The 24,667-nt window shown below is 39.5% G+C and overlaps 1 protein-coding gene across 2 annotated transcripts in view; it reads right to left on the bottom strand.

Moving 5' to 3' along the window:
- Nucleotides 1-24,667, bottom strand: part of PTPRQ (protein tyrosine phosphatase, receptor type Q) — a 239,951-nt gene that overhangs the window by 26,635 nt on the left and 188,649 nt on the right. For both annotated transcript variants that reach the window (XM_025191547.1, XM_025191548.1), the window contains 7 exons: nt 22,947-23,046; nt 21,798-21,926; nt 7,633-7,714; nt 4,162-4,252; nt 2,501-2,577; nt 523-657; nt 284-409 (listed from right to left, as the gene is read on the bottom strand). In XM_025191547.1, the coding sequence (XP_025047332.1) occupies nt 284-409; nt 523-657; nt 2,501-2,577; nt 4,162-4,252; nt 7,633-7,714; nt 21,798-21,926; nt 22,947-23,046 (740 nt within the window). The remainder of the gene's footprint in view (nt 1-283; nt 410-522; nt 658-2,500; nt 2,578-4,161; nt 4,253-7,632; nt 7,715-21,797; nt 21,927-22,946; nt 23,047-24,667) is intronic.

Here is a 24,667-nt window from a genome sequence, read left to right as displayed (position 1 = left end):
TCCTAAAAAATACTACAGGTTCAAATATCCTTGATATACCACTCCCTATGATGTGGGTTACCTATCTCAGTTCTTTGTGAGAAACTGGAGGCACTTATCAAAGGTAGACCACAAAGATGGCCTAAAATCAATTACCTAATCAGAAAAAGGAAAACAATGTATTCTGAAAAACCCCACTAGGACAAAATATGCAAGGCTGGGATTAAAAGAACAAAGAGCACCGGGATGTTCAAGGCTCATTTTTTAAAAGAAAAATGAAAGAAAAAATATAATTCTCCCTTACTCTTTCAATTTTTATCTCCCTGATGGTCCAGTCCCTTTGATTATCTTCCATTAGTTTAGTAATCACTATATCTCCAAACACAGTTACAGGTTTATTGTCTTCTGGCCAGTATTGATGACATCTTATCTGTAGTGAGATGATACTTCTTATTAACAATTATCATATATAATCTTCACAGAAACATCATACATTATTTCCTGTTAATTCATGAATTAGCAGTTTATATGACAGTAACTTACCCGTCCTTTTTCAAAACACTGTGTAAGCATCACAAGTGTTTTTGCTCTAGTCTCCCACACCATTCTCCAGAAATCACCCACTGTTCCTGGCAATGGTCCTTGAGTAGCAATAAATTCATTTGGACATAGGTAGCCCTAAGATGAGAAGAATTAATGAATTCCTATAAACAAAAAGCGTGTGCGTGACTCATAATTATCCCTGTAGCTACACTGCCTGAGGTTCTGACCTTTTCAGTGCACACTAAACAGAAATAGGTCTGGGCAGTCACTGCATAGGAGTCTTCCAATGAAAATGTAAGTGTCAGGGATCCCGGAGAAATCTCTAAACCCTCTGAGGATCCTTCTGAATATTTTTCTTTTCTATGAAAAGAAGTAAAATTGAACTTTGTTTTATACTGAATTTTAACACAAACTTAAACCACAAGAGCAGTTTTTGAAGCAGAAAGACTGAAGCGCACATGCCACCTGGCTGTACTACTAAGACAGCTTATGTTTGCATGTATATAAACTATAACACACAAAAATTATGCTGCAGAGCTGACAGTCCATCACACAGTTCTGGTGATTACACAAAACAATCTGTGCAGTGGTTTATAGCATCTTCAAAACTCCTCAATGGAATTATAGCCCTATAATTCACAGCTGCCTGTTATTTATTCAATATATAATATACATAACAGGTGGCAGGGGGAAACTATGTTAATCCTCCGTAGTTCAAGAATGAATGAGCAACTACAATTCAGGGATGCAAAGCTCTGGATTATTTATTTTCTTTTTCCCCTCGTAGGTGAACCAGGACAAGTAAAAGCAGCATCTAATTCTGGTTTCTTATACAGTACATACAGTATCTGTCTCTATCAAAGTGAATATAAAGGACAAAGTTATAGCACTTTGATGAATCTCAGAAACCTTGAGGGAGTTTCTTTAGAAAATGTACTAGGAATAGAAGGTTTGAGAGGAAATCTTAGGCTGAGGTTTGTCTTTTATTTCTATTTTTTGAATTATCAGTAATGCCAGCCCCCTGGGAGGGATTATGATATGTATAGACATTTGAAGCAGGGTAAGGTGGCACACAGATGCACCGCTACAGATGGGGTGGAAAAAGAGACCTTGTCTTCCCCATTAACAGAGGACATAAGATCCAGCCCCTGTCATATCCTCTCAGCACCCACCAACATTGGTTTAAGGTTGTTAGAAGATACATCCCTGACTATCATGACTGATCTATCATCCATGAATTTATCTAACCCCTTTTTTGAATACAGCTATATCTTTCTCTACAACTTCCTGTGGCAATGAGTTTCACAGGTTAAGTATATACTGCATAAAAAGAATTTCCCTATTCACTTTGTCCACTCACTTCATGATATTATAGACCTCAGTTACACCCCACCTCATGTTTTTCCTTTTCAAACTGATGAATCCTATACCTTTTTCAGTAACCTTCTTTGTCTATATTTAAATGCAAATATATTATTCAATTATATTAAAATTACTTATGTCATAGAAAAGCAACACATCTATTGTTTAGTCAAGTGGAACACTTACATTTTTTCCTCCTCATAATTTGTATGAAAACCTCACCAAAAATATTCTAGCCATTGCTAAGTAAATATTCAATTCAATTTATTTTTAAATAGTATCTTTTGTGTATAATAACTCTAAACTACAAAATATTTCTTGACTCTGCAATTAAAAGCAATGGGAGTTTCATAATCAACTTTAGTGGAAACCAGATGAGATAAATTAATAAATATTATTCCATGATAAAAATGCACAAATTAAATTATAAACTAATCACCTTCAATGTCCCCCTAAAAACAACCCAAATCAATAGTAATAGAAGTGGTATCATGGATAACAGAGCTGCAGGAAGTAAAAGAAAAATGAGAAATGTTCTTATAAAAATATACAACTTTTCTTTTAAGTCACTTTTGTAAATACAAATCTGAGAAAAAGCAACAGATTTCCAACTTACAGAAACATAGCTGGCATTGATGTAATCAGATCCCGGTATACCAGCATCAGCCATCAGCTTCACTCTGTTGTTATTATCTATAGTAGAAACAAAGTCCATTTAATAATAATGGTTTGTTTGTGGGATGTATAAGATGCTGATGTAAATAAAAACTGTGACATGCATAAGAAGATGCTGTTATGCTGAGAATTCAAAATGAATGTTAATGCTAGATGTGTTTATGTAATACATGTGCCCTGCTACTATAATACAGTTATTATGCCTCACAGGAACTATTTAACCATCCTATTTTACTGGATAGTCATTCTCCCCCATCCTTCTTCTATTGGATTGCAATACATTTACTCACGTTTATTATTTTTAATTGAAGTGTCCAAGACCCCAACACTGAAATCTAATGTGCACAGGCAGATCTCTCATGACTGTTTGCAGCCAAGTGCACACCACTAATGAGGTGCTGCACAAGCATGGGGGACTTCCATGTGGGAGATTAAATTATTATTGGTTTGGTTGGTTATAATTTCAGTTATTGAGCCAAATCCTCAGGTTTTTACTGTACTTTAACTTCAGGCAAATGATTACTACATGGAAGTTTCCAAAGCTGGGTCTGAGGACCAAATCCAAAAAGGCATTTAGATGCCTAACTCCTATTTAGGCACTTAAATTCCAATTTAAATCAACCGGAGCTCTGGTTTGAGGTAAAAACTGAGTAAGGGCTTCAGAATTTGACCCACTCTGAGCATACTGAAGTGATGACGCATAGAAAGGATGTCACGTGTGAATAAGATTCAAAATGAGTAAACACTGAACTCCATAGCCCAAATCCTAATTTTTTTTTTCTGAAAACGAATAAAAGAGAAAGATTTGTAAATATTTAGGCTTATACAATGCCCATCTGATGGTATTTGACTGGGTGTCACAAATATTAGTTTTTAGCTATTATAAATTAGCATGCAGAATATGTGTTGAACCAGGCATCAGTTAATAGGAACAGCTGTTCTGAAAAGTTAATAGCACAGAAGGATGCTATATTAACAGAAGAATGCTATGCCCCCCATCTCACATCACAGTTAATGCTTAAAATAATAATGGTATTTCTTGTCTTATTAACTGAAAAATGAAGCAGTGTTGAATACAGAAAGATAGAGCCCTGTCTCTTGTGATAAAATCTAGCCTTGGCTTACAAGTTATCATACGTTACTCTGATCTTCTGTGGAACTCTTGCAGCATGCTTGCAAGTATTTGTAGGAAAGCGTCACCAAGGTCATAGGGAAAATTAATACACAAACATGTGGATTTTACACTTTTTAAAATCTTGCTTTTCACTAAGGAGAAAAGTCCAGGGAGAATGTTAAAGAGTTTGTTACTTGGGTTAAATTACAAAGCTAGGAAACTATTCAGGCTACAATTTCTTGCACCTGCATGTTAAAGTTTGAGACCAAGTTGAAAGCCATTTGCAAATAACCCTACTTAGAAAAAACCCCATGAACAAAGACAGATTATGTGATAGCAAATTGTAATACAACATGGACTTTACTATATTAACCTTTCACATCACATTATAGAGACACCAAATGAAAATTAAGGTAGCTTTCAAATATATACTGGACTTCTAAAAGTTAACAAGCAAAAGGAAGACACTGATTAGCAAACACACATACATGGCTTTATGTTTGGAAAGCGATTCTTAGACCTGTTCCAGGGCAGATCAGCATCAGTAGAAGCAAGGTCTTCAAGAAACTTGGGAAGTTCCTGTAAGATAGTATTTATTTAGGAAGTCTTTAAGCTTTCTTTGCAGTCAGCATTACAAATAGATAAAAAATGCAACATCCCCCTGTATGGTCACTCCAGTAAGAGGAAGGACTTCTCAGTTCTATGTTGCATTTCTAAGAACAGCTGGAAACATTATAGAAGTATTTCACCTCACCGTCAACCCTAGTTACATGAATGCTGTCAGATGCAGAGCTGCAGAAAACACTGTCAAGTTGAACAATTTAAGCTTACATGATCTTTCACCTTTAAAAGTCTGGATAAAGTCAGACTATCACCTCTTGTGTTTTTTTCTGTCTTTTTCATGAAGCCATATAATGTGGTAACAATGTCCTAGCGACTCAGCTCCACTTGTGAGTAATGCCTTTTTGTAACTCCTGTTGCTTGGGAGGACTCTTGCCATAGCTTGAGAACTGGTGAGCATTTAATCAAACAGAGACAACTGGCAATTAATTATTGCTCACTGACTCATTACTGAGGGGGATGGGAAGAGTTATTTTTGGTTCAGTGGCAAATGAACCACAGCTTCATAACTGTTCATTAGTTCTACTATTCAAAGGCAGAGATTAATGAACCATTCATAAAGAAAAACTTTTTTGGGTAAAATATTTTTTATATATGTGTATCTATTACATATATATACACATTGTATAGCAATAAAATGCATGTGCTTTATATACTGAATGTGCTTGTGTATACATTCTCCTAAGAAGAGTTTTCTAAGACTGAGAAAGACTGAAGATGAGAACACAATAAGTCTACCACGCATCATGATTAACCTTTCTATTGTGATGGGCAGGATCCAGTGCTAATTCTTGTCAAGTGCATGGTTGCATTTGAGACAGTGTTGTCCTTTATGAACATTCTTCTGAAAAGAAGTTCATACATGAAGAAATGTTTTAAAAAAAAGCCGATAAGCAGAGGGCATGGGTATTGTAAAATAGTAAAGCTGTTTTTACTCAAACAATTTTTCATTAATATTTGAAGTATTCAACCAACCCTACTTGATGGCTTCAGTTAAAAATGACACATACATTCGTTGTACTTCATTGTTTTCCATGTTGTTAATATTGGTATTAAAAGGAAGACCTGCCATAACAAAACAAACTAAGCGTCCATCTATTCCACTATTGTATTTGCAGCAATGATTAATACTTGATGCTCGGCAGAAAGTTCAAAACAACTACAGTGTATCATGTTGTGCAATACAATCCCATGGAAAATTTTTACTTCCAGCTGATGAAAAGCCTACAGCCTAAAGCAAGAGGACTGGAGGGCCTTTATAATTCTATACCAGATAATATACCTGCAGGTGCGACTCACATAGAAAGGAAGGATGGTTTTATAGTTAAAGAACAAGCCTTGCAGTCAAGAAACCTGTACTATATTCCTAGTTGTGACACATAGGGGCTGTGAGCCACCTGGGGAAGAGATCTGCGAAGAGAAGTTAGGTGCTTATTTCCTATTGAAGGTCAATGAGAGTTAGGTGACTAACTTCCAGTTTACCTTTGAAAATGTCTCCCTTAATCTCTATAAGCTTTTCCTAGATGGTGAAAACTCCATATTTTATCCACCTCCTCCCAAAGGAGCAGCTAAATAATCACCATCTGACTTCAAAAGTCACTATGTTGACTTTTAATCTAGATAGCTGATCAGCTCCCCATGTGAGTTGGCTGATTGTCCTCTGCCAGGAATAGTCTGCCTTTTTGTACTGGTTGGCCTTGGACAAGCTATCCAGTAGGAATTCTTTCCACTCAGGCTTCTGGAAACTGAAGGTCAAGGAAATATATACAATGAAAAACCCAAAGCATATAAAAATCCCGGCTAAGAGTTTAATTAGTGATTTGGTTAATTTGGGTCTCTGTTTCACATATTTGGTCAAATTTAAAATCATGCTGATAATACTATTACTTAATAGAAAATTATCTTATTTTAGGTGGTGAGTTATACAAATGCTGTAATCTTTAATCTTGTAATTACTATATGTAAAAAGGAATATTTGAAATTTTCCATTGATAAACCTTAATATGTGAAAATATTATTGCTATTAAAACTTTTCATCTGGCCAGTCATGTGTAATATAATTATAATCCCTCCTTTTTTAGTGAAATAACACTTCTACTCTTGAAAAAAGTTTTCCTTGCATTACTGCTCAGAAAAATGTTATGGTGCTTTTATTATTAAATCCAGACCAATATTGTCTAAAGAGCATAACCAAAAAGCTGTAGGAAATGCCATTAATCTTTTTACACTTCTATTGTTTTGCCTGGGAGACTGAAATATTATAATGCAGCAATAGAAAAGACAATTGTTTGATTCTTCATTTTCATAAATCCAGACAATAAGTAATTCATGACAAATCTATAAATCCAAAATAATAAAGTTGCCAGAGCTTGACAAGTTATTTTTGTTATGGTAAATAATTATATACATTAAAAGTGATCTTGATACATTTCTGAAATAACCAAAGGAGCAGATAATGTTGAACAAGTCATTTAAATATGATAGCTATAAAAAATAAGTTATTTAAGAAAAAAATGATAAGCTTATTTTAGGTTTTAAAGCATTTCTGAAACTGTATATTTGTTATATAAATGCCATGTGGGTTTTGAAAGCTAATCACTTTTCAACAGGAGTTGGAGGACTTGCAAAATTACTGGCCCCAAAGCTTATGGTCATAGTAGTGGGTGACATTCCAATCTTACTGAGGGTATTCACAAGATCAAGGTAGGTAGGAGTCTAGATGTCATATTACTAAGAAATAAATGAAAGTGCATGGTTCTGTTCTTCCTTTCATTGAATATAATGGCAAAACTCCCACTGACTTCAGTAAACATCAACTATACATTTAAGAAAATGATCTTGCTTCAAGTCATTACATATACCTAAATTAAACTTATCTGATCACATGTCATTCACTTCTGTCTCATGCATGTCATACCCTGATCTATGCATAAAGATCAGATAAATAACATTTTCCAAAATTGAACAATACCATGTAAAACGAGCAAAATAAGGAAAGTAATATTCTTAGTTAATCAACTTGAGTGTCACTATTAAAAAAACCCTTTAATATAAAAAAACTTTTAATATTACTAGGGAGAATTATGTCAGTGCAGGAAAGGTCTAGACAAGATCACCTTTTGCTGACATACTAGGTGAATAATTTTGATCGGGTTGCAGTGAAGAGTGCACAATCTCAATCAGTGTAATGTTACTTTCTAAACAATCAACTTGGTAATTGGGTATTGATTATCAAGGCCAGAATCCTTCATGGCCTTGCATGCTTAAAATGGACATGAAATGTGACACATGAAATGACTAGAGGTCTTGCGATGTTATGACAACTGCTAGCAACATACCGAAAATTCTTCCTGAAACTTTAGGTTGTTGTTTGTGCAAAGCTCTTCAACATGTTGTAGGAAGGATTTCTTGCTTATTGGCCTAGAAGTAATGACAAAGGAGTTAGAAACCTGTGAGGGTTCCTCCCCACCCCATACAGCCACTGTTTTTACCAAAATAAACAGTTATCCATTTTAATAATTGATATTTGCAGACACATAATCAAAATATATGGCTTAGTTATTTGATTTTATTAGATCAATGCAAAATCAGAGCATCTTCTCCTCCTGGTCAAATTGTTAGCTTTAATGAGTAGGACTTTTTAAGGAAGTTAGCATTCCAGTGCAATGTTTTGATATTAATGTAAGTTTGTAAAGTTAGAATTGTATTCTAAAGTACATAATATCTCTTTGTTGCCCAGCAAACATTTCATACATTGCAAGGTTTTAGACATATAAAATATTGCAGTGACCTCATTCTCATAATGACATGGTTTTTAAACCCCAAGGAGTTTAAATATCCCTGTATTACTTCCCAAGCTAAAACACAGACATGCAGGCTTCACCCCAGAGAGAGAGAGAGCATTTCTCCAGTTACCATGCAATTAGTCATGCTTTTATGATTTATACGCAGCTTGGAGTTTTTTTCTAATAAACATACAAGAAGGAACCACACATTAAGACTCAACAAGTCACTGAATCAATACGGAACAGTACAAAAATATTTAATCAACTTACTTGATGGACTTTCTATAACTAAGTAACCTGCAATAGAGATTATGTTAAATCTGTGAGCCAAATGATATAATGTAGTCTAATAAGGCTAGATGCAAAATTTAGATGCAAAATTTAAATAACTCAAGATCAGAGATAAATGTATTTACACATTGGATTAAAATAATATTATATTGGAGAAATGACAGTAATTGGTAATAATTGGTAATTATTACACTGAGCTTTTGGTTTGTGTATTTATAAATATAGCAAATACAGTTTTAGGCTATTTTTCCCCATCTGATCATTTGACTGCTGTTCTGAGCTGAAATGGCACAGGAAATCCACACTTGGAGCACAACACTTAACTTACACTGGGCATTCAGATGTTTTGAACTGAGCATGAGGTGTAGAATGAAAAGTGCTCATGACATCCTTATACGTGCCAGCTTGAGTTGTGTGGCTGGGAATATGAGTGGTAAAGGGCATCTGCCTCCCAAGCTGTGCAGCAGCTCTAGAGAAGCTCAGGAAGGCAACTTAGTACAAATACTCCTTTGCAGTCCTTTGTTGTCCAAATACGTTTTTAAATATTTGAAGCTGGTGAATCTCTAGAGGCTAAGAAGCAGAGTCTAATTATCTCAGCAGGTACTTAATGGGACTTACACAGGAGTTAGACATGTGTTTATACATGTGGTCTTGGAGTGTGTTTGTGTGTGTGGGGGGGAGAGGGGTGCTTTAATTAGAGCAGCTCCAAGAGCATCTGGTGTATCAGCATCCCCGCACTTCAAAATGGCGGCAGGGGCACTTTATCTAAAGCTTGCTGAACAAGCTATTGGAATCGCTCATTGAACGAGCTTTACATAAAGCTCCCCTGCTGCCATTTTGAAGCATGGACACACTCATACACAAGACACTGGAGGCTGCTGAAGCACAGTAATTACTACACTCCAGCAGACTCAAATTAATCGAGTCTGCTCTGATGCACTGCAATTACAGTGCTTCGGAGTAGCCTCACTGTTCGTGTATAGGTGCCCCTAAGACCTAAAAACTGATTCCAAATAGTCCCTCCACGCCAAAAACTAATGCACATCTAAATCCTTTAAGGGACTCTGTTTGGGACTACATCAGTCCCTTAGTGGTTACAAATCAGCACATATGCCTACAAAGGAGGGGCTTAGAGCATACACTGTGATGACTATGCTCCCCTCTCCCCTACTGCCACCCCAAGCTCTAGAGTCATTCAGATCAACCCCAGAAAGCAACTCCCCAAGCTAAACTCCCTGGAAAGGGCAAAAACAACTAACTCACACTGGGTGTGTCTACATGTGCATATTAATGCATTTGAATAAATTCCAGAGTTTATTCAAGCCAGGTGCACATCTGCTTGTGAGCCCAGAAGTACAGGATGTTGAACCATGGCAGAGTAGCCCCAGCTGGCAGAGGGTCGGGCGGGGGAGTCAGCCTGCCAGCCCAGGGCTGCTTTCTCCAGCTCAACATGCTGCAGAGGGGCTGTCTTATCTTATTTACATATTTACAAGTATTATCCTGTAAATACAAGTATTATCCTGCTGCGGAGTAAACAACTCCACAGCAGCGCACATGTAGACATTCCCCTGGCTGGCTGAGGCACAGGGGTGCTTCAGTGCATGGGGTGCCAGCTGGCTAGCCTCACACTAAAGCACCCTCATGCCCCAGACAACATTGTATTTACTTGTATACTTGTATTTATAAGTATTATCCTGTTACAGGCTAAATTAGTTTACTCCAGCCTAATAGCGGTGCACACTTAGATGCAAGATGTTTACTGTACAGCTAATTAGTCTACCGTGCAGTAAATGTCTCATGTAGATACACCCACTTACAGCACTCAAGTCGGCTCAAAATTGGTGGCAAGCCTCCTTTTTGCCCACTAGCCTCAGAGTTAAAACACTTACCCAAGAAATGGGAGACCAACTTCCTTTGCGGCCTAGAGGTTAGGCTCTTTGAGCCCAGTTATTTTTGTTTCATAACCAATGATTGTATAATGTAAAATATATAAACAGTGCTAGGAACGGGGCCCAGAATGCAAAGCTTGCCATCTAGAAGAATGCCCTAGCCCTAGTCACTAGGTTACAGAAGCAATCTCTTGCTTGTTCCCAGAACTGTTCATGCATTATACATTACACAGTCATTGGATGCAAAACAGAAATGATGCTGACACAGGGACCTGAATCCAGGACTCTCCTTTCCCTAGGAAAATGTACTAACTAATATAATACAGAGCTAGGATTCCTCTTGCTCTTTCCAGCACCATGACTATTGTATTCCAGCCCAATAACCTTCAACAGTGTGTCTGTAAAACGTTTTTATCTAAACTGTTGTATAATCTGATGTTTAAGGTACTCTCTTGGGAACTGGGAGAGTCAATCCCAAATCTCCTCAAGATGAGGAAGGCCTAAAACCCAGATCTTCCACATCCTGAGAAAGTGCTCAAACCACTAAGCTCTTGGGCAAACACAAAGAGGAATCTAAATTGTCTGTCTTCAAGAACTGTTAAGAGTAGGAAAACCTACAAAAAATCTTCCAAAGAGAGACATGGCATTATAAAATCTCTCCATTGATTCTGCGGAGACCCCAGGTACCAGTGTGGGTCATTTTGAAAGTAAGAGGAGGCATTCAAAAGTGTGGTAGAGTAACACTCATGTCAAAGTACATGTTAAGACAATGTAACTGTGGCCCTACGTGCCCAAAGCAGAAATTGTCAAAACTGGTGCTTCTATTCATAAGTCTGTATTTTGGGCACCTAAATTGAACAAAACTATCCAAAAATTCAGCAGTTTTGAAAATCAAATCACATATTTAGGTTCCTAATGCCTTGATCATGCAACGGGTTCAATTGTAGACAGGTGCATGAGCATCACCAGAGTTTCTAGACACCTTCCAGCAGTGCATCAAGCACAGTGCATTAGGAATCTATTTCAGGCCCTCAGTTTGCAGGGCTTGCCTAAAAGCATCTACCAAAGAAATTTGAAACAACAGATTCTAAATGATAATTTACTCCTGCAAAACTCACACTTTTACCATTTCTCTCTTATACGCATTCTTTAAAAATAGGAGAAATTAATTCAAGTGTATATGAAAATACATTTTTACTACTAGCATACTTTTAGTAGCATAAGCAATCATTTGGCTTTCTTTAAAAATCTCATCAAGAATTTAGTTAAAAAAATTAAATTTAAAGCTTTACAATCTTTAGAAAAGTAAACCAAGTTATAATATGGCAATAACTGCAGAGCCATAACTTATTAAATTACTTTCACTACTCTTCCAAATGTAATGTCAAGCCTATTGAAGATGCATTGGACACACACATTTTATCATGGTAATATTCTTAAAACAATATAAATTTTATAGTATAAATAAATTACAGGAAATCCATATGCAATTTAAATCTTTTGAAGGACTTGACCCTGTTTCATTCAAGCCAATGGAGGTTTTGAAATTGAAATTTTAATAGGAGCAGGATCAAACCATCAAGACACCAAAAGGGCACTGCAAATCCAGAAAAGGAAGAAAAGGAGAATATGGAAGGATTAAGTATTTACAACATAGTTATTATCAGAGATCCCCTGCAGAGTCCATGTTTAAGTTTAACTAGCACTGATTATGTTGCTGGTCTTATTTACATATGTGACCAGGCATGCATTACTTGGCAGATGCAACCAACTTTTACTGACTTTGGCTGCATTACAGAGACAAATTTTCTCAAGGAGAAACTACTGAATAAGTATGCCACCTCTGCATACAAAAGTGCTTGCCTATGACCATCAAGTTTACCATTCTGCAATTTTTTATAATAAAAATCTTAGTAATCCTTGCAAAGACATTTTCTGTTTAATCTTCTTTATAATTTGAATTCTTCTAGCTTCCCCTTAGAGCAAAAGAAATATCCTAATCAACATTCTTGTAATTTTTGGAACAGTATTGATATCTGAAAGCTTGTGATTCTAGCCACATTACTCCCTTATTTCCTGTTGGCTGTAGAAACGAGTGTGCCATAACCAAACAACTCTGATGATGTGCAAGAATGGGGAAACCACTGAGTTTTTTGGTTCAGCTTCCTGGAACTGCTAGTGAGTAATGATTATAATTATTTGGAAACATAAATTTTATACGTGTGTGTGTGTGTGTGTGCATGAGCAAGAAGGCTCTTGTTATTTTGGCCATGTGCTCAGCACAGGGCAAGCTGGGGCCTGTATCTGGGTGAAATATGTAAAACCCTCTGGCCTCATTGGCCACAGGAAGCAGAAGATCCTCCAGGCAGATGAGTAAGAGAGAGGCTGGGCTGTGGCACTCCCTAATTGGACAAGGCTTTGGTGATGTCATACCAGGTATATAAGAACAATTCAACTAAGATTTTGAGCTTCTTCTTGGGACTGCTGAGAGTTGCATAGTTGGTCGGGGAGCCAGAAAAACCTGCTACCTTGGGGGTGGGGGGGTGGGAGGGAAGACTCCTCCCCCCTTCACTGGAGAGGCAAGCAAAAGCTATGGAATGGGAAAACCTCAGGTATAGGGAGAGAAAGCATGTCTGGGAGTTTGAGACTCCTATTTCTTCCCTCTTTCTCCCTTTTTTCTTAAGTGGATTAATGCCATTGTGGGTATTAATCCCTGGAGCAAACTGCCCAGGAATGGGTCCTGGTAGTTACTGGCCCTGCGTTTGGGAACTGTATGGTCTCAGCACAGTGGTATAGCTGAGACTGGGTGTCCAGGCTACAGCCACTGGCCGGGGTCCTTTTTGCTGTTTCACAGCTATTGCATTTCAGCCCAGTTATGAACCGCAGCCATATGTTTGGGTGGCAGATTTGGGCCAGAGGCTGCCCAGGAATGGGTCCTGGTAGTTACTGGCCCTGCGTTTGGGAACTGTATGGTCTCAGCACAGTGGTATAGCTGAGACTGGGTGTCCAGGCTACAGCCACTGGCCGGGGTCCTTTTTGCTGTTTCACAGCTATTGCATTTCAGCCCAGTTATGAACCGCAGCCATATGTTTGGGTGGCAGATTTGGGCCAGAGGGAAGCCTGGCACAGTTTGAGCCAGGGTGAGACCTGGCACTAGTTGTTTATCCATGCCTCAGTGCAGTATAGGCCTGATCAGCTTTTGCTGCCCAGTTCAGGCCCAGCGAGATAAGCCTGGGCCTCCTTTTGTCCTTTTTGTAGTTTATCTCCCAACTGAGAGGTGTTGTTGGGTGCTAGCTGTAGTTCAGGCCAAGATAGGCCTGACCTTTCCTCCAAGCTCTTTCTGCCCAGCAGAGCTGGGATTGGGACTAGGAATTTTGGGATGCGGTATGTTGAGAAAAGCCACAGTTAAACCCTCAAAGTCACCATGTGGAAGTGGAGGTCAGTGCTGCACCACTTCTCCAGGAGCAAGGGAGTCCCTTGCAGTGCAGAAGGACTCACGCTCTTGAGCAGTTTCCGGTGGCACAGGGAACCCAAAGAGGAGCGGAGGACTCTCCGGTATGGGCCCCTCTCCAGCCTGTTGCTGAAGTAAAGGGGTATAGTATAGGTGTAGGGGTGCAGGCCTCTGGAACTACGCACTGGGGAGCCCCAAGTCCTAGACAGCCTGGGTATGGGTGAAGCCTCCCCAAGAGGGTACCACCTATAGACTTTGCTCTGTAGTTAGCAGTGTTTTAAATTACATTTGTTTTTCTTTGTTTTCTGTAATAAATCTGTTTTCTGTGTTTATATGGCTTGTGACGAAGGGGTTTTTATTTGTGGGACACCCTAGTAATTCATTTAGGGTTTCGCAGGTCTGGGTGGGGGCTCAAGTCAAGGAAAAATATATTCATTACCCCAAAATTGAACCTGGCCCTTGTTGCTGTCGACCAGTGCCGCTGACCAGTGACAGTTACATATATATGTATGCGAAACACTAAATGAAACAGCTGAGCTTCCAGAACATTTAACGTAGCCTCTCAGTGGTGAAGGAAGAACAGAGACAAGAACCACCAACAACATAATTTGAGAATCTCAGCAGGCCAGTCACGCACTCAACAAGAATGAAGGCTAAACTAAACTTTTATCCCCAGTTAAGATCTTTTCTAGTTTATATTTGTGCTGCAGAGAAAATTATTTTCAGTTTTCAGTGCTGGTCTTTCATCACTTTTCACAAGCAGAATTTTTGTTTGTAGCCAGGTTGGTCTAAGGACATAGGCAAGCAAGGTTCTTGGGTATATGTGATATCTTTTATTAGACCAACTGAGTAGTTGGAAAAAAAATTCTTTGCAAGCTTCTGGTTGCAAATCACCCTTCTTCAGGCCATTGGTGACATGTAGGGGGTGCACGCAGGTGCATGTGCACCCCCTGAGCATGGCAGTGTACCCCCTTGTGTAAACACTGCTGGTGGCGCCTGCGGGCGGTTGCTGCTTGCCACCCCCTCCCCTTGCTGCTGCCAGCATCTGTGGGCGGTCTGCAATCGCTGCTGGCCACCACCAATGCTGTTGGCGGTGTCTGTGGGTGGTCGCCAACCACTCGGTGTCCCCCACCACCCCGCCGCCGACAGCACCACGGCCGCTTGCGGGAGCTCACCACTTGCTGCTGCCACGCTCCTGCCACCAACAGCATTGCTGCCGCCTGCGGGAGCTCGCTGTGCCCCCCCCAGCCTCCAGGGGCATGTGGTGTTCATGCTTTAGGCATAGGGAGTCTCTGCTCTTCTGAGGTATAGGGGTGCAGAGGGTACTGTCTTCTGAAAGCAGAGGCTCCCTATGCCTGAAGAAAGGTGCTGGTGCCCAAAAGCTTGCAAAGAACTTTTTCCCAGCTACTCAGTTGGTCTAATAAAAGATATCACATCTTTCCAAAGAACCTTGCCTTCAACAAGCAGAAAACATTTTTTAAGAATCTAAGCACATAAAGTTTGATACCTAAACACATATATACAATGAAGGACCTGACTTTCAGAGTAGCTGAGCTTTCACTCTCCCTTTATAGCAAGTGTGAGCAGAGGCAGATCCAGGATTTCCCAAAGGGGGATGCAGAAGCAGCAACCTATACTGCGTGGGTGGCTGTATCCCCTGCTCCCAGCCTCCTTTGACCCACCAATATATGCAGATATGCTGCAGGAGATTCTGGGGAGTTTTTAAACTCTCCTCCCACCACCATGCCCCTGCTTGACACTGCTGCATTCTCCATGGTTGCGGGGCAGAGAAATTCCAGAGCCAGCCAGGCTGAGCAGTGGCTGTTCTCAGCTGGGGAGGGAACAACAGCAACATAATGACAGGAGAGCTTCTGAAGAGTTCCCCCCATTCTGCCTGGTCACAGTGCAGGGAAAGGGAACCCTGTCCATCCCTGCTGCCCTTGAACTCATCCCTAGCTGCGCAGCAGACAGGGTTGGCTCTGGTACTTCTCTGCTCTCAGGACAATGGGGAAAGGCATGGGGAAGGAAAGGATGGGTAGGGATGGGGAGGGAGCATTTCTTTGAGCAGGACAGGGAAGGGAGAGAATATTTTCACCTGTTTTTGAAACTTTAAAAAGTCCCCAAACCCTCCCATGGTGCAGTCCACTCCAAAAGAGAGGTGTAGCTGCACCCTCTGGATCCGCTCCCTAGTATGAGTAGCAGGTCTGACCATCTTTATTTAGATTTCTATGTGTGGATTAAGTTATCTAACTTGAAAGACCTACCATTTTCAGATGTTGGCCTAATTGTAAAAGGAGGTTCATATGGATGACAACCATATTCATCCAAAGTAGCTCTGTTCTGTTTTGCACAGGATAGGTCTACCTGGCTGCAGTCGTCAGCTTATTTTTTCCATTATTTCTGAAGTGAAACTTAGTGGCAAAATGCACAAATTTTATCTTCTTACAGCATGTGTGCGCATGCGCGTGTGCTTGTGTGTGTGCACATGCTATAAGAAGATAAAATTCTTGCATCTTGTCAGAATTGCTATTTAAAAAAAACAAACATGCAGTAAGTTTGTCAACAGCATGGCTTTGATCACTTATCAGTCTTTTGCTTGAAACATCAGGATTCAAAGAGCATCATAGTGTGGAAAGTACAATTTAGAATCAAACTTAAAAAAGGCAAATTCTTCCATTGCAACAAGACAAATTTCATTTATTCTGCATTCTACTTCCTTTTTTGTGGTTCCCTTAACTAAAGAATACTTGATTGCTTTAAATCTGATTTTCTTTTTAAACAGTGTATTGTTTCATGTGTGGAATTTTTTAAGCATATCAAACATCTGAATCCCACTTAGATTACTTCTGATAGACCCAGAAAAAAGCCATTTATTTGTGTTGGCAATAGTAACTGAAGACTTTATTGTCACACAGACTCAGCTTTCTCTCTGGATCAGTCAGTAGAATTCTACAGGGAATTAAAACTTTGTCGAAATGAAAAACTATAGAAATGAATATGTCCACTAAAGGCTTAAACACCTATTTCCATTATTCCCAGAAAGTGTTAGTTAATTGCAAGCTACAAAGGGCTTAACCCTCACTGAGGATTTACTGGTGATGGAGAGAAATATGTGGCTTTTCCCTTTCCATTGCAGAGGGCCAGATGTTATCTTGGTCCTTGCACTCTTGGTATGGAGAACTCAGGGAGCCTGCAACTGATAATTGTACTAGAAACTGTGTAGGAAGAATGAAAGCTTGAGGCAATAACAAGGCCTCCTTCCTTTCAAGTCCATCCACAGAAGAGCTGGGCTGGTATAGGGAAAAGGTGTGTGCTTTCAATAAGGACAGCAGAAATGGCTCTTGCATTCATGTTCTTGTTACTTTGGGAGACATATCTGCTGTACTTACTGAAAGTTTCTAGTACAACTGTTTCTAGTATAATGGCACAATACATCTATGAGCTGTTGCCATTGCAAAGCCTTTCTTTTCTCCTGCACACATCAGTGCAGAACAGGGGCTTAATCCTAAATTATTTCTTTCAGTCCAAATGATCTGAGCTAATCCCAACCAGATGCTATGTGTAGCAAATTTGTGCAGAGCCTTTTTTTCTGTGCTGCATGCATGTAGGGCAGAATCCTATTTCACTTTGTGCGCCCAGATGGCAGTTTTCCAGAAGTCCAAGTGCCACTTTTCACACTCTGCAATCCTACTCTCCAGACCATGTAGACAGAGAAAGAGTTCACATGGCTACTGAGCAAGCATACTAGGCTGCACACTGATCTGGACAGCTATGCAACTCTATACATGCAGCTTTGGGCAAGCATAAGTCACAAAATTCTACCCAGCAAATACCCAAGACTTTTCTGATTTCCCAGCATAGTGCTCTAACAACCAGGTTTGTGTCCACACTGCACATGGAGCAGGATCCAAAAATGGCATTTGCATGGCTGGAAAATTTCTATTTGAGCACTTAAAGTGAAATAAGATTCTGTCCACATGTATGTGACACAGAAAAAAGACGCTGCACACATTCTGCCAGCTCACCTGTCCAGCTCTCTTGTCAGCTGACTATCAGGAGAGGCACTGTTGATTAGAGTGTCTTTAGAATATGTCACGTTCAACATAGCACTTAGCACTTCCAATGGGAACATCAGCCAATCTCACAGTTGTGCTGATCACATTCCTGTCCTATACATGGTTTGAATGCAGAGTGGAAAAGTACATCATCTGTTTTGTGTTTACTTTTGGAAAAATAAGATAAGATTGGCTGAAGTAGACAATCCCTGTACCAACATTGGGGAAAATGTTTGGGGGTCAGATTCTTTGTTCCAGCACAACCATGGGGAAAACAATATGGAACCCTGGTAGTTTTGACATACCTTTGCGTTTCCTTTATTTTTTACCTTGCCTCAAGATGGTTCTAATTTATACCCTAATTTAGCTCCTTTTGGATCCTCCTGCAGCCAAAAGTAACTGGAGCACTGTACTCTCAGGAAATTTTCTCTCCCTGCACCACCATATTTCTGTCACATTTCATTGAGGAGCTGCAAGGGTCAGGAGCTTCTCCACCAACCCCTTGGCATCTAGGAATTTCCCTATGAATGTCATTTCCTCGTGGCATATTTTCACCAGGTTTATAGCTACCTTTCAGCAGTCACATACCCAGAGAACAGAAGAGCTAATCTTTCCCTTTAACTGAACCATAGACCATAGTAGCGTCAATCACATGGAAATGCTGCACTGGCTATGTAACAAGCTAAGTGTCTGTGTCAAATGATGAAGTCCACCCAGACGGGGTGCACATTTCCACTCCTGCTTTGCCTGAGTAAGCTCTCAGGCCTCAGGAACACATCAGTGCACTACAGAGAAATCCATCCAGGCTGTGAACATTATGAGCTACCCAGCTGGGCTTCCTGGAGTCCCTGCTTTCAAATAGGGGGCTCTATGAATGTAGGTGGTGAGCACTGCCACCACTCGTCCCCTCCTTTCCCTGGCTGCTGAATTTGCATCAGTGAGCTCATAGAGCTCACAGTGTACGTGGAGCTCCTATTTGAATGTGCATAGGTATTTCTAACCTGTAAACTTACCATACTAGGCAGCAGTATCCCAACACATCCCACACTACTCTGCATGGGCTACCTGGTAACCAGAAAAAGGGTAGCCACAGTCCCAGATTACTTAGCAATGCTGAGTGACAGCAGTTTCCATGGCATAAGCTGCTGTGCTTCCTTCAGCCACTGAGAGAAAATCCCATTTACCATGAAGGCTCTTTCTTTATAAAAGCCAGCATCAGATTTGCAGAGAACATTCCTGCTTAATGTACTACAGACAGTGCTACAACAGAACCTTGCTCATGCTGCACAGGTAGTGATGATGGTCTTTACTACTGGAGAAAATGCCAAAGATTTTTCAGCAGAACAAGAACATCTGGCATCTCACTGTTATTATATATTCCCAATAGTGGCCTCAATATTCTAATTATTCCAAAGAAAAAGTCAAATACTGCACTGAAGAGCTTACAGTGAGCCCCCTCTCTTCAAACTCTTCCACAGAAAGTTGTCACATCCAATAAAGGACCTAGGCAAGAAGCCAGCTGTAGTCCCTCAGCAGCTGCTGTTGAAAAATATAATCCAAAATTTAGCAGCTGTGTCCTGCAGCTCACAAAAATGGTCTGAGACAAGAGCCAGTGCTATTGGCCATTATTAGAGTAGGAGAAGTAGGCAGAGCACAAATGCAAAATATGGAAGGAAGGATATAGCTGCAGAATTTCAGTACATTAACATAAGTCACTGAGTTCAAAGAGGACATAGCAATGACAAATGCAATCATTTCCTAGTATAACTGTGCAGTTTGCAAATACCAATTTCATTTTAATGAACTATAATATACTTTCAAAAGTGATTTTATTTGTCAAAGGATCCCCAAAGTACAGTAGTGCACAAGTTAACAGGAAAAAAAAGGAAAACACACTATTTCTCTCCAACAATGAAATAACTTACTGGATGACATATATCTCCTTGCGTCTAAAGAAAAATGAAGAGCATCTGGAAGTAAAATCCATTAATAATTTAGTATACAAACAAAAATGGCATTGTTTTTATTTTTCTAACAGTTTGCAAAGGTGCAAGTTGTGGGAAACAATAATTTTGGGAGGTTCATTAAAGACATTTATATAAGCTACTGCTACAATAATACAAAAGTATGGTTTCTGTCCCCTACAGTGAATACCATTATTGCTAATCAGATAGTAAACCACATAATCAAACCAAAATGTTTATACACAAAATACACCACATACATTAGTCACCAAATTATTCCCATTATGTTTAACCATGTGTTGCACATGGCCAGTCTTGTGTGTGAATAAACTTGAACAGGTTTGTATATGCAATAATCCATTTTCTTACTACATCCACAGTCACATAAACACTCAAACCAAAAAAACCAACATCTACAATAGTCTATCTTCAAATTATCTGTAATTTCCAATGGGGTGCTTAACACTTAGGGCAAGATTATCTCAGCTGTCTCACCCTTGAGAAGCTCGCCCACCACAATGCTTCACTCTCTAGATTAGTGACATGGTAGAGAAAAATAAAGACATGTAAATAATATTTGTAATGAATCATGCCACTTTTAAGACTCCCCAAACAGATGCCTCATTCAGTCTCCCTTTCTTGAAGGACCCCCTGAAACCAGCCTTCAGCTGGCTTCACAAGGGAGAAGCCTCTGGCTTTGAGAAACTGACTCCTCTTTCCCAGGCTTCCCTGGTGATCCATAGCTCCCCTACCTCAGACGGTTCCTTTTGGGTGTTTTCTTCTTCAAAGGGATGGAGGGGTAAGGGGCAGAGTGCCAAACAGCACAGCAGGCTGCTCAGCTCCAAGCAAATGGTCTTTATTGTGTCACTGTATTTTCCTCTGTCCTTCCACAGACTCCACTGTGTCCTCTATCAGATTATGCCTTTCTCTCTACTCTGTCCGCCCTGAGACTACTTTCTTCTTTCCAGCTCCCTGCTCTCCCCTGGACTACCTTTTCTCTCTCCAGCTCTCTCAGAAACTCAGCTTTTCGCCTCGGACAGTTAGCCACACTCTCAGCAAAACAGTTACAAAATGACAGTATTAACTCGGGGACTAACACTCACCCAATCAAATTAAACAATGTTGTCAGGTAAAACGTGTCAGGGGTCAGACCTGATGATTTGTTTAGGTCCCTTCTGACCCTAAGCACTATGAAAAAATGAGGGAGCAGTCTGTGGCCTGCTGCCAGGCTCAAACTGCCATCTTCTCCTGGGGTGGTAAAGGTATCTAGAGGTCCTAGTTACAAAACTACTTAGTAAGTATTTACAGCAAAACAAGCTGTTACTGAGCCCTCTAAAGTGTTGATCCCCACCACAATTCAGCCTGCTTAGCTTTTTCTATCACAATATTCATTAAATGTTTGCTAATTAAGTTAGTTGCAACACATTATTTAGAATTGTTGTTGCATTTATTTGTTGAATAATATGTAGATTTCTGACTACCAAAGCGAACATGGCTCACTTTTCCCTTTCAGCATGATCCTCGGTCACACAGCAAATCTTCTCAGCTGAAGGGCTTTGGGTGGCCACATGTCCTTTCAAGACTTGGGTATACATATATTCAGAGAGCTTGCATGTTTCAGAGAAACCCAATTGTCAGACAAGCCCATCCATGCTAGAAGATTTTTTAAATATCTTTTAAACAATGACAGAGCTGCTATTAGCTGAAGTTTGCTGAAAAAGTCCCTAATGAAGAGTTCAGATCTTTCATATGTTTACAAATCTTCAATGTACAAAAAAAATACTAATCAGAAATGTTCAGTAATTTCTCTTAAACCCCCCCCAAAAGAAACTTCCCATTCCCAAACAGAATTAACTGTAATTTTCACTTAAAATTGTAAAAGATGTGAAAATGAAATTATTTTCTAAAAGCTGGCAAGAAGTACTTGGAGGATGGAGTGCTTTGAAAGAGGATCTCAGTGACCTGAGTAAATAAGAACACCGCACACGCTTCCAAACAAGCACAGGTCAGAAAGGGGTCATAGCTACAGACCCTTTGGACTACTGTTTTGCCTACGGAGTATACATACCGTGTAAATCTTTCATCCTTCAATTCCAGGTCTGCCACTGTAATCAACTGATCCAGTTTGAATTTAGTGTCGATAATTTCTGCATCCCGTGGGGAATACGTGCCTCCTTCTTTTTGCTTTTTTCGGATCCTGAACCAAAAATTGCAGTAAAAATTGAGAGTGAATTAAAAAGGCTATTGAAATGATTCGTTAAGTGTACCTGAATTAGCTGGAAGACAATACCAAGCTTTCACAGAAGGAGAGTAGCTTTTCAAATTTCCGGTTTTCATTCTATATCAAGCATAGGAAAACCAAGCTAAGATTCTTATTCGGACTGTGCTCTCCTCTTATTTTGCTAACTTAAATCAGAAATAATTTGGCTGCATCCAAAGAAATTACACTAATACAAAACTTGTAAAAAGAGAATCCAGCCCTTTTATGGGTTTTTTTATTTCTATACAAATGTTTGGTCTCCATTTCCAGTTTTCTGCAATGCCCTGCTTATATAGTATTTTCCTCATTCACCCTTGGTGAATGAGTAAAATAAAGCAAAAAGCAAGATTTGTGAGGAGAAGTAACGTCTTTTATTGAACCAACTTTACAGTTGGGAGAAATGTTAGACAAGCTCTTAGCCACAAAATGTGCTGGCTCAGATGCATTGTGCCAAAATGATGGTCTAACATTTCTCCAAACTAGAAAATTGGTCCAGTGAAAGACCTTCCTTAGGAAATATCACTTCTTACATATTCCCAGGACCATCATGGTTGTGCCACAACCACTACTACAACATGAAGTACTCTCATTCATACAGTGTTCTGCCAACTTCTTCAAACAGACATCTATATAATGTTAAAGGTTGCTACAGCTGGAAGCAGAGTCTGATTTCTCTTCTACAAGCATAAATCCACAATCACTCCATCAATTTCACTGGAATTACTTTGGAATTTCACTAGCGACTGAGATCAGAGCTTGGGCTGCTGACACAAATCAAGCAGCTTGTCTCTCCCTTATTGGATTATAGGAAATTCCTACATGACAAGAAAAAGATGCTATTAAAATGCAATGGGCTGGCTGGTTCCCTATATACAAATTATTTAATCTGTATAAATGAGGAAATTCTTGCATACATATTACAAACAGTGTGCAATTATATGTAGAAATAAATCTTACTTTGCAAAAGCATAGACTGCTGCCACAAGAATAATCATGGAAAGTATACATAACGTAACTGCAAGTCCTGCTTCTGTAGATCCTTCTGCCACTCCCTCACCTGCAACAGAAAATGGGCAATGATGGGATTAAAAACTTGAAGATGAACAAATATCTGGCGTTCAGATGTTACTTTTACTACAGAGGGAAACCAAATCAGCCAATGTCTCTTGATAGCGTGACACAAGAGACCCATTTGTATTCATGCAGCTATATCAGTTTTAATATTTAATAAAATCTTTAAAAGATCCCATATAGTTACTAAAATCTAACAGTGTATTAACATATAACATATGGCATCTTCCCAGACACTTTGTAGCTTCTGCAAAAGATTTTGTCTCTGCCTGCAGATTCTCTCTAATTCCTGTTTCAGATGTTGTTTTAATTCCTTTTTTAAAGTTCACAAGTCTTGTTTTGGGTCTTTTCTGTCTTTGGAAGCTATATCTCATCCCTCACACCAGCACTGTCCCCTCCAAAGTGAGAAATTAGCCAGGATACAGGTTCTTTCAGAGCTCTGTTAGAAGGAGAAACTGATGAAGTCAGGCATTTCCTTGGTTCCATCCTGTTTATTTGCAAACTATGTAAACAAAGACCTGTTTTTCTGAATACAGTGGAAAAAAATCAACAGGAAATAACTCTTTTGCTTTCCATCCCAAACCTCTTTCCAACCAGATATCTGCCCAAAAGGTCCACTCTAGCTTTCTCTTAAAAACACACTGAAAGTGTTTATATTGCAATCTCCTTATATTTCTAGCTGCTTCTAAACATCATTTCCAGCCTTAATGAAATGAGAACCTTGAAACGGAAAACCAAAGGGTTGCATGCCACAGTGGAAATCAGTCATTTAGCTGTGAAATTGGCCTAGCCAAAGGACTTGTGTAAGACGGGCCATTTATAAGTTTTCTTATCTCAGTCATAACTTTTTAGAGGGCAGTGTCCCAGCTCAAATAATACAACAACTTTCAAGGGAAAAACACTGGGGGACCTTTATTTACTCTGAATAAATAAGTTGGGGAATAAACTAAGAGTAGATTTTCAGAAGCCGATTCGAATTGCACAGTACTGAAGATGTTGTAGACCTTAGACCAGAAAAAAGAATGATTTATCCAGAGCTGGTACAAGCCCTGGATGTGCAGTTTGGAGCCAGCCAATTTGGCTAGGGCACTGTAAATGTAGGCAAGGAAAAGAAGATAATCTACCTGAATTGTCAGTGGAATCATGGAGAACTGGGTTACTGGCATGTCTGGATACCAATGATGACTTCCAGAATAATTTAACAATGAAACAACCATATTGATATGCAGTCGTACTTGGTCTTGTAGATTAACATTATTGAAAAGAAGAGAGGATGCAGAGATTGTCACAGAACTTGAATACTTCCTTGAAGCTGTTTGCTGGAAGAAGAATCAGGTGCTCATAGGGAAGATTCCCATCTGACTGCCAGCAGATGTTTAAGCACAGTTCTGCATGTATGTATGATAGGCTAAAAGGTCACTTATACACATGCCAGATGCCTGCTCCAACATGTGCTAATTAGTGTCAGAACACACTCAATTAATTGAGTCTGCAGCCTCTGCATCACGTGTATTCAGAACCCCAGACTCCAAAATGACAGTGGGGGCGCTCTAACTAAAGCTCATCAAATGAGCATTAGTTAAAGTGCCCCCACTGCCATTTTGAAG

This window comes from Alligator sinensis, unplaced genomic scaffold (assembly GCF_000455745.1).
Source record: "Alligator sinensis unplaced genomic scaffold, ASM45574v1 scaffold672_1, whole genome shotgun sequence".
NCBI lineage: Eukaryota > Metazoa > Chordata > Crocodylia > Alligatoridae > Alligator > Alligator sinensis.
The sequence above is the reverse complement of the archived record's forward strand: the minus strand, read 5'-3'. Positions and strand labels throughout refer to the sequence as shown.